The sequence below is a fragment of the Lytechinus pictus genome, chromosome 9 (genome assembly GCF_037042905.1).
Source record: "Lytechinus pictus isolate F3 Inbred chromosome 9, Lp3.0, whole genome shotgun sequence".
NCBI lineage: Eukaryota > Metazoa > Echinodermata > Echinoidea > Temnopleuroida > Toxopneustidae > Lytechinus > Lytechinus pictus.
The window spans coordinates 26099434-26110394 of NC_087253.1; the positions used below are offsets into that span (position 1 = coordinate 26099434).

The following is a 10961-nucleotide window of genomic DNA, read 5'->3' on the forward strand; positions in this document are numbered from 1 at the left end:
AAGTTTTGAACACCATGATCCAGGAGAAAGAGAGAAAGAGGGGGTGAAGGGGAGGGACTTTGTAAGAGAAAACAAAGAAGAAGAACACCCTTTTAACTGTTTAACCCAGTCTTACCATATCTGACCCCCTTGCATGCAACAGGTACAATCACATTACTCTGACTCTCACAAGCACACTTGCTAAGATCCACATAATAAACTTAAAATGCTACACTAAAATTAAAATTCCTGTTTACTCATGCACTGCATTTCAATTTAGTAACACATGAAATTAGCCTAAGTAAAACCAAAAAACTGATCTCAATTCATCAATAATTTAGCATGACACCTTTAACTTGGCAAGTTCCAAAGGACTCACCACTAAACAAAACTGGAAGGCTAATTCCTGCTCGCCCTAGCAAAGGCTAGTCTCTCAGGATTGGAGGAAGGGGTAGAGAGGGAGAGGGGGTGGCTTGTTCTGTTGGCCTTTGTCCCATCAACCTACTTCCCCCACCTAAGTCATATCTCATCCCTATTGTGACTCCCATTAACACATTGCTGAGATCCACGTGAAAAGGTCAAAATGATGCACTAAAAAATGTAATTCATGTTCACTCATGCATAAATTTAAATTTGATAATTCTTGAAATTAGCTTTAAGAACCTAAATTAATAATGATTGATCATTAATTTATCACATTACCCTCAACTTTGCAAGTTCCAGGGGACTCGCCTCTCAAAAACTGAAAGAAATTGGAAGGCTAATTCCTGCCCACCCTAATTTTCATACCCTTTGTTTAAGTGGGTAGTGCTCACTCAAGCATGAATAGTTTTCCAACTTTTTGGTGTCATTTGAAAGTTTAATTTATTGGCTTTCCATATATATAGTTATTTTTCCCCAAGGTGACATATTTTTTGTTTGGCAGCCATTTCAAAAGTGTATAGTTTTTTTGAGACGCACTGTAGAGACTTCTAGTATTCACTATTATGGAAGGTTCTAATATTGTCTTTAGAAAAATATTCTCCTCTCAGGAGCAGTCAAATTCCAGAAGACTTTTGAATGACCTCAATGAAATTGACATGTCAACAAAATAGCTAAGCCTATTGTTCATTTCCACTTCCAATACAAGTCTATTGTAAAGCAATCTATTAAAAAAATCCTTGGCCTTTAAATAGACAGAGGCCTGTATAACAAAAGCTTTTAGAAAGACATTCTGGAATGTTCTTTAGAAGATCACTAAATAAATGAATGTAATTGCTCTTACAATTCTTCTTATGTATAACACCTCCCCCACTGGGGAAAAGAAAGCTTTACCGTAGTAAAGGTTTCTTTAAGACTACCTTTTCCCCTTTAACTTTTTAAAGTCATCTTGATAAATCATTTACATTAATGTGTACAAAGATATAATATTATACTGACAAACATGTTTCAATAAATGAACATCAAAGACGTTTTCTTCAAATGACATACTTGGTCAAAAGCAAAATAAATAATTTCACTTTTTATACTCTTGTTGAAAGAGCATCAGCGATTACATTATTCTTTCCCTTTATGTGTACAATTTTCAAAGGGAATGGTTGGAGCATTAGGCTCCATCTGTACAGTCTTTGGTTCTTTGTTTTGAATTTCTCCAAAAACACAAGAGGATTGTGGTCTGTATAGACTGTAATCTTTCCATTGGTTAGATACACCTCAAACTGCTGAAGGGCTAGTCTGAGACTCAGTGCCTCTTTTTCAATAGTTAAGTACTTCTTCTGAAACCGATTGAGTTTCTTAGAGAAGTAGCACACTGGTTTTTCGATGCCTTATTCACCAAAATGGCCTTTAATTTATCAAATGGTCTTTGACATTTGTCAGACCAAACATACTTCACTTTTGCCTTCAGAAGTTTTGTTAGAGGGCTAACCACTGTACTGTAATTTGGAACAAATTTCCTGTAGAAGCCACTCATACCTAAGAATCTGAGCAATTCTTTCTTAGTTGTGGGGATTGGGAAGTCTAACACGACCAAGATATGTGACCTTTGCCTTGGCAAATTCACTCTTCATCAGATTCACTACTAGGTTGGCTTTGTCCAGCCTGTCAAACAGTGCTCTCAAATGATCCAGATGATCATTCCATGTATCACTGTACACTAGGATGTCGTCTATACAGTGCCGGCCGCGGGAAACGTCACAGTGCCCCCTAGGGCGAACGCGGTAGCCCGTAGCGGACATTTGAGGGGAGCGGACGAGGGAAGACGCCCGCGTCCGCTCCTCTAGGACATGAGTGCCCTAGGGGATTGCCCGAGGGTAGTCCCGCGTCTATCCTAGGGTGTTTCTGTAGGATGTTCGGCCGTGCATTTTTGGTCGAAAGAAGAGGGCTGATTTGACACATTCAAGACTGCATGTGATTTTTATCTCATATCAAGCATAAGTTTTCGAATATTTATCGTGGATAAAATCTGTTATGAAAATTACAAAGTTTTGGGTTGATAACTAGGATTTTAGGCTTTTTCACCGAATTACTTATTGTGTTCGATTACACACTGGGACCAGCATAAAGGGTCCTTTCCTATATATTAATATTCTTTCCGTGGTGTCCGTTATTTCATTCACTCACATTGTTAGTCGTGATTGTAAATGAGTTTCTAACAAAGGAGCAGGTATTTGTCGATGTTGACCCTACATTCCGGAGGTCGTCCTATAACTATTTACTCTATTGTTTCCCTGCATGGTCATCCTTTTTATATACCCTGACATGCCTTTCAGGCGCGGATCTACGAGATGCAGATAAAAGGGAGAAGAAGAAACCAAAAATGAAAGAAAAGGCGAATATGAAGGGATGGATTGAAGACGAGAAGGAAAAAGATAAGAGAAATAGAAAAAAGTGAGAGAAGGGGAAAGGGGAGAAAGAGAAAATAGGGGGGGGCGAAGAGGAAAAAGAGGGAGAGGGGGTAAAGAAAAGAAATAAGGAAAAGGTGAAAATCGAGAAGAAAACAGAGGGGATTAAAAAAGGGAAGGTGAGACAGAAAGAAAATAGGGAAAAGGAAAATAGATTGAAAATCGAAGGGGAGAAGAGTCAAAGGAAGAAAAGGAAGGACAGAATGAGAAAGAGAGAATGATAAAGAGGGGGATATTAAATGAAATGAAGAAGGGAGACATAATAAAATTGTCCAGTTTTTCATATCAGAAAATACGTTAGTAATAACTCGCATCTGCCCATTTTTACGCTGATGACAAGTATTGAACATTCTTGCGCTCAATCTTGTATTTATTTTCTCTCACCTTCCTCACAATTTCCTGCTCTCGTTGCATCAATTAAAAACTTGTCCCGAATTAACATCCGCTCATTCAAGAAAGAAAAATTAAAGAAAAAGGCAAATAGGAAGGGATGGAGGAAAAATGAGAAGGAAAATAGAAAAAGTCAGAGAAGCAGAAGGGAGCGAAGAAAAGAAGGGGAAAGGGGAGAAAGAGAAAATAGAGGGGGCTTATTGTTTCATGGTAATATGGATACCATATAGTTCTGCGGTACTTAGTTATGAAACTTGTTTTACTCAGTAATGCTCACACGTGATGATTAAAGGGATTTTCGACTATATAGAGGTGAACCGGGACGGGGCTTTCATTCTTTAACTTGGCTTGACTAATTCCGTTGTTCCTCGAAAAGAATTGTTAGATTTGATAGTAAGCGTTTGCGTGAGCACCCACCAAAACTCTTAACAAAAGAATGGTTTGTATAGCTCCATTCTTGCTTTGTCGGCAAGTGATAATTAACTCGTTAAGTACCCATTCCACACACTACGTCATAGTAGTTTTCGAAAACATACTTTTACTTGGGTATGTGTTTAAACATTGAAGCTAAATGTGCTAGAATTTTTTTAAATAGTTACATTATGTAAATAGCTTTTGCTGCTTTGCTCTGGAGCGCATTGAGCATCCAATCAAGATGGAAAGTGCGCTTTACAAATGTCATGTATTATTATTTTTAGCTGCCATATAACACTGAATTCTGTATTATACCAAGTTGTGACTTGGTTTTATCATTTCCAATTCATATAACAAAATATATTTCGAAGGAAAATCTTGCTTTACTGAAATAAAATTAATAAATAAACAATGTTTATAACTTTAATTGATGTCCGACAAATCTAACAATATAAAACCGCAGTTCGTAAATATGATAGTTTAATCTTTACTTCGACGTCAATTATTCGTGTTATTATCATCATGTAGGTGTATCAGGGATATTAATATTCGTTTTAATCCCATCTATAATTTTATATAAAATTGCGCGAAATATATGTGGTTGTTCTCACTATGAAGCTGCAACCCCTCTTCATTTTTCTCATCCTCCTCTTCCTTCTTCTCCTTTATTATTTCCACCACTTTCATCTCTTCCCAATTCGAATATCGACCAATGTAACCTAAAAACCGCAATAGAGAGCAGGTAATGTAATCAGATGTTTTAGCAAAAAGATAAATCTGTTACATCTACTGCATTTAGGTAAATTTGTATTTTTTATAGGGTGAGGGTTTTAGAGACCCGATTTGAACCGAAATGAAAAGAACATCCTCATTTATTGTTGTTAGCGTATCAACAAATTAATCCCCCCTCCTCATTTCTATGAACATCCTGTCATAAATTGGGAAGCGGATGTGATCAAAGGAGATCAAATGTGTGGGCGGGGAGCAAGACTCTACCAGACTGTTGACAATAACAAAAGAACCAAATAAAAAATCGATGAGCACAACCAGTTTTGCTGGTGTTTGCTTTTTGCACGTCTACTTTGTATGATCTTGGTCATACTAGTATTCGTTTTCACGTACCTTTCATTCCCTTTATTAGGGTTGTATCAACCATGTCAACGAATTGACGATCCCAATATTGACCGCAAGTTTGTTTTAACATAATGAGAATTCGCAAATGCCCTTGATATTCATAATTCTGTTTTATTTTAAGTTTGTCATTAATGTTTGTTAACATTCACTCTGTTAATAACTTGTCAATTTTGATTTACAAAAAAAAATCAAGTCTGCTTATTAATGCATTTTATCTATTTTAATTATTTTTTTGTTGATATCCCTTTCTTTCTTCTTTCCGGATTCCACCCTGTGCACCCCGTTAAACTCAGGGAAGAATGTTTCAAATGTTTTCTAGTTCTTACACTGTTCACAATAAGGAGATGGGATTAGGTGTATTGTTTACGCTGAAGGGAGAGGAATGGGTGCGTATGGAAAAAAAATATCCCAAAAGATAGAGAATTGATCTCCATGACATTAAATCACAATTGTGTCCTATTTTTTAAAAACAAGTTTGTATGATACATGTATTGCCTCCCACGTAAGGCGTAAGGAAAAAAAGTTTACCTAATGCATCAAATTAGATTAATTGATTAGATTCATTGCGGTAAATGAAATACAATAAATTCGATGTTCCAGCCAGGGTGACCAGATTTCACAATATTAAATACGGGACAATCGACAAAGCACTATGTACCATCGGATCGACCGAGCCAGGCCAAAAAATAAACAAAAAGGCTACACAATGTTAGACTTGTTAACAAAATATATTAAGAAAGGGGAAGGGAGGGTGAGCGGACGAAAGAAAAGAGAAAATAATGAGGAAACAAGAAATGAATTGAGACGAAAGAAAAGAATAAGGAAACATTAAAAGGAAAAAAGTTTGAATAAAAGAGAGAACGGTTTCCGTCATTACTTGTAATGAATAAAGAAAGAAAGAATTAAAATAAAGGAAGGGAAGATTATAGTAATCGGTAAGATTACATTGTAGGGCAGGAGACCCTGCCCCTGATTCCCCTGTTTCCCCCGATCAATAGCCCTTGCTGCCCAGTCAACCGTAGGCCCGGCAACCCCGTATATAAAGGGCTGCCACGCCGGGCCACGGCAGAGACCATTATACCGGAGACCATTTTATACCAGACCAGATACAAGAGTGAGATTATACCAGAGATTGTGAGCTACATGGAACTTCGTCGTCGGATCGGTGATGTCTCTCTCGTCTCTCAACAACCAAGGTAAGCAAGTTTACCTTATTGGCGCTGCGTCTACATCGAAACTGCGCTATTTAATAACATTTTTGAGCTCGGTTATCGTGTATTTGTGATTTTGAGAATTTCTTATTTTTGCTTGTCCGTGTATGTTACCGCGCGGCCGTGTGTCCAATTATCGGACATAACACGTCAATGCGCCGCCGTGTGTTCAATTATCGGATACGTAAATCCGCAGACATACGAGCTGCATTTTGATCATTTTTAGTGATATTATTGTATTTTCACTGAGATTTAATTAGGATTGAAGCAATTTTCTCGTAAAGTAGGGGCTATTTTGCCGATAAACATTAGTATTTTTGTAGCGTAGGCCGTAATTGTTTTAATTTTCGCGCTGTGCTGCACTGCTATTTACATGTGCAGAACTGCATAGAGCTGCACATCGCCATATCGTGCGAGTTTGATTTTAGCTTTCAGATCAAGCAAAGTAATTGTTTTGGGGATCAATTTTTAGTATTTTTCCGTGGAAAATAATAAGTTTGAAGATTATTTGGGCTTCATTTTAATTTTGGGCGTGGCATTTTTTGGCGAGAGGGATCGCCGTGTAGGTCATTGACCAAATATTTTCTATTGTGCTCGCGCCCGCTCCTACCAATTCATAAATTCCAACACGCGTTTGTGGCGCGAGTTTGCTTTTGTTTTTGAAATTCCTGAACGTATTTGTTACATCGGAGTTTTCAATTATCAATTCCAATTTATTTTCCAAGCTGAATTTTCTCCTCCTTTCTTGGAATTTTCTCTCTTTTTAATCAACGGAGGGAGCAAATTCCCAAGACAAGGAGGGGCTGGTATTAGTAATTTGTTTCGGATAACCTTCCCCACAATTTTAAGCTCTCTTAAAAAAAAAATAAAAAAAAGGATAAAGGAAGGGAGTGGAGTGAGTTAGAATTATCTTTATTTCGATAGGTCTTTTGATTAAATTGGCCTTCAATTGACTTGTTCTGATTTTAGATTGTGGATTTGCCCCTGTAAATTCAAGGTTGGGCATCTCACACTAGCTAGAATTGAAAGTGACTTTAATAATTAGTAGGCTCTTACCGAATTTAATAAGCTTTCCCCTAATTAAAATATAATTATTAAGTTTGGGGTTTGTTTAATATTAATTATTGCTTCACTGATTGAACTTGATAGTGAATTTAATATTTTAAATTTTGTAGTGCTCCCTACATGAAGATAGTCGTGGGCTCCTCTCATTAGCAAGTTTATTAAACTGGTTAGCAATTCATTAGCTTCAGCGGGAATTTACATTTGGAATTTAAGGTTTTGTCCACTGGATTATTAAAACATACTAAACATGTTAAAGCATATTTTCAGGTTGGACTTAGCTTAATTCTTTATTGTCAATTCCTGTGGTGGCAAAGAGCACCATCTTATATTAGAGGATTCTATTTTTAGTGTTGAAGCTAGATAATCCTTATACTTATTTTCCACTTCGTTGGCAATTGTCACACGATAATTCGGTGTTTAATAAGTCAACGTAAGGGATTCAGTGTTTAAATAACATTAATATATTACTGGCTTCTGTAAATCTCACTCCCTCACTTCAAGTAATATTTATATTGAAGTTATTGTAGTAATTATCTTGTCGAAATTCTTATGGATTTGCTGCTGTGAATGCCTTGCTTGTTTCTTGGATTTCAGGATCATCATTGTAAATAAATTCTGAAACTCAAGAATCTGACATAATTTGTTATTGCTGCATTGTTAAAAGAATTTTGCAGCAGAATAAGAATTTACCTTTTGCATACAAGTGTATTATTTGTTATACAGTCAAGTAGACTGAGTGTTCTTTTACTTACAGTTTATTTGGTGAAAGAACGCCTGAAACAAGGCCAAGTGGGCTAATTGAAGTTGTTTAGTTCAATTTATTGTTTTTCGACAAGCAAAAGTTCTTTGACAATTGACACTTGTATAACTTGTAAATAAATATAGTTTGTGCACTTTCCAAGAACAAAGGGGCGTTCAAGATATTGTTAGTGCAAGAACTTATGCATAAATAAATAATAATTATTGGTGCATGAACATATCAATTTGTAAATAAAGTATACACATTGATATATCTTTTGCACTTTGTGCAAACGGAATCCTGAATTTACTCAGTATTCCGAGTGCAGATCTATTACTATTCAACTGTTGTCATTGTAAATATTTTCATATCGTAGTTAAGACTTGTGTATGCAACTTGACAGCGCTGAGTACACTTTGCGTTTATTTAAATTGCGTGCTTTTAATAATTACTTGACCAAATTTTGCTGATTGTATTACCCGGTTAGTAACCGGATTTAGCTACGTGAATTGCATAAAATTAAGCATTTTGGTTGTTTTGTGTACTCAAATTTTCAAGTTGGGCACAAGTCGTACTGTATAAATCAAGACTTGTATTTTTCTGATACAGTTCGCAAATCAAGTTGAGGCTTGTTTCTTAACAATTCGCAACATACTTTGCGACTTGTAGGTTGAATATTTACAACTTGCAGCTTGTTTATAAGAATCTATTGTAATACTTGGTATTAATTCGTAGTTGAATTTGTAATTGTAATATATATTTTGTACAGGTTATTTCCAAGAGACTTCGGTAATATTTCATTGTCCCACCTCCTGTTAAACTTTTTTGGAATACAAGTTTAAACATTTAAATAACATGCATAGGTCAAGGGACTATGACCATTACCATTCAAGTTCCTCCAGTGATGATTCCTCCCATAAGTCTGATAGGTATCATCATCGCTGGTTGAATGAACGTGAGGTCTCCAGTAGTTATTCAGATTCCCCTGAAAGGAGGAATTCTAGATATGTAAGAAGTAGGAGGTCGATGGAAGATCGCGATACTTCCCCTCGATGTTCACGGCATTACCGCAACACTCATTGCGATGCAGTAAGTCATGACAACGGCCAAGGGGAAAAACAAAACAGAACTAGGGATTACCTTGACAGATCCCATTCACGCCGCAATCGGAGAGATCGCTCCATTTCCCCACGACATGATTATAGGGGAGATGATTATTATTCGAGCGAGACTCCATTGCGAGGCGAATGCGATCGTCATCAATATGATTCAGAGGGTGATCATTGTCATGAGTCTTCCCCTCGTCACAGTAATAGACCGCATTACGAATCCCCACCAAGATACAGGGATGATGATTATTATAGTCATTACAATTCTCCACCGCGAGACAGGGATGATTACCATTATTATGATTACCCAAGTGATAACGACCATTCTCCTCCACGTCGTGGGAGACGTTACGAATCCCCACCCAACTCTTATCGGGATGATTATGATCGTAACGAATCTCCAATCCGGCGTTGGGGCGATGATTGTGGATCACATTCGCATAGGTATCGAAACAAATATAGATCTCCATCACCTTCTGAAGAAAGACGGAGGGGTGAAGAACATAGGCGGGTTCCCCAGAGAGAGTCATTTTATGATTCAAGGATGCGAGGATGGGATACTCGTTCCTCTTCACCTATTCGTCGTTCTCAATCACGATATGAAGAACGGAAGGATGACGGGCATAGATGGTATCCTCTTGGCGAATCATTTTCTGATTCTTTCAGGCAGGATGCTTCCTCCCCTTCATCCATCCGCTACTCAGAAAGGAAGGGTAAAGGCCAAAGGCAGTCTTCCCCTCGAAGATCATTTTCTGATCCTCATCGGCGGAACACTCCCTCTCCTTCACCCGTCCATTCTCGAGTAAGCACCGAGTACCCCAGCACGTCTCTTTCCCGGGTACGGAAAGATGAAGGACACCATGGTTCACCCCCTCGATCCTCTCATGATAATCAATATGATCAAAGGCATGAGACTCAGTCCCCTTCATCTTGTCGTCCTTTAAACCGCAATGGGTACTCAAGGGCTTCTTCATCTTATGAAGAATGGGCAGTCGAAGACTGTAAACGGTTAACCCCGCAATCATCTCATGAGCGTTTGAAGGATACTCGTTCCCCTTCATCTGCCCATCTTCAGTGTATTAGTAATGGATACCAGAGTGAGGTGAGTAGTGGTATCAGCTCAGTGGCAACCTCAAACCCAAATCAAACGTGTCAAAGAGTAAAATCTTTGCCCTCTGTTACACACACCTCCTCACTCAAGCAGATCAGTGCAACCCCAGGTTCATTAGAATATAAGGGACCGAGTGGGGAAAACAAACAATTTCCCCCTCCCTCTAAAGCTCCAACTAAACAGTCAGGTTCAATAGAATATAAGGGACCGAGCGGGGAAAACAAACAATTTCCCCCTCCCTCGGAAGCTCATACAAAACAGTCAGAAGTACTTGAAAAGGTTAGTGCTCATTCTATCAATCATAGGTTAATTGAAAATCGAGTTACTCTTTTGGAATACAAAATGGACTTTGTGCTTCATCGCCTCAAAGCACTTGACGCACTAGAATCATCTGTCGAATACCTGACAGCCAAAATAGAGCAACTAACGTCAAAAAGGAGTACAATACAAGAACCTAGCAAGGGTAACCCTAAGGGTCTTCCTGAGGCTGCTAAGAATCAGACCTCTTCCATGGACTTAAAGAAACCTTTGATATTAGAGCACTCAACACCAGATCAGAGTGTATGTTGCCATGGAAATGAGAAGCCTGGTCCTTTTGAGCCCAAGACCCTGCTTAATGAATCGGTATCCAACACATCTGAACTAAATCAGGGAAACGATCTGGGATCAGAGGAGTGGGTCCGACCCTGATCCCAATATGTAAGGACCAACCCTCTCCCCCTGTTTCAAAGTCGCCAAAGATCACAACTATCATAAATAATAACTCTCCCTGTCTGGGTAGAAGTTTTTCATTGTTTCTGGGAGATGACTGTGATCAATTGAAACAAATGAACATGTACATGTATGGCCAGCAGACGATTAGGGATGCACTTGGGATGCAAGGTAGACCCTCCACATCTCATGATGGAGACGGGACTCTCTTGTATG

The 10961-nt window shown here is 38.1% G+C and overlaps 1 protein-coding gene across 1 annotated transcript; it reads left to right on the top strand.

Moving 5' to 3' along the window:
• The first annotated feature begins 8669 nt into the window (after positions 1-8669).
• LOC129267044 (serine/arginine repetitive matrix protein 1-like) lies at positions 8670-10724 on the top strand. The gene has a single exon (XM_054904793.2). It carries the CDS (start codon positions 8670-8672, stop codon positions 10722-10724), a length of 2055 nt encoding a protein of 684 aa, XP_054760768.2.
• The last annotated feature ends 237 nt before the right edge of the window (positions 10725-10961 follow it).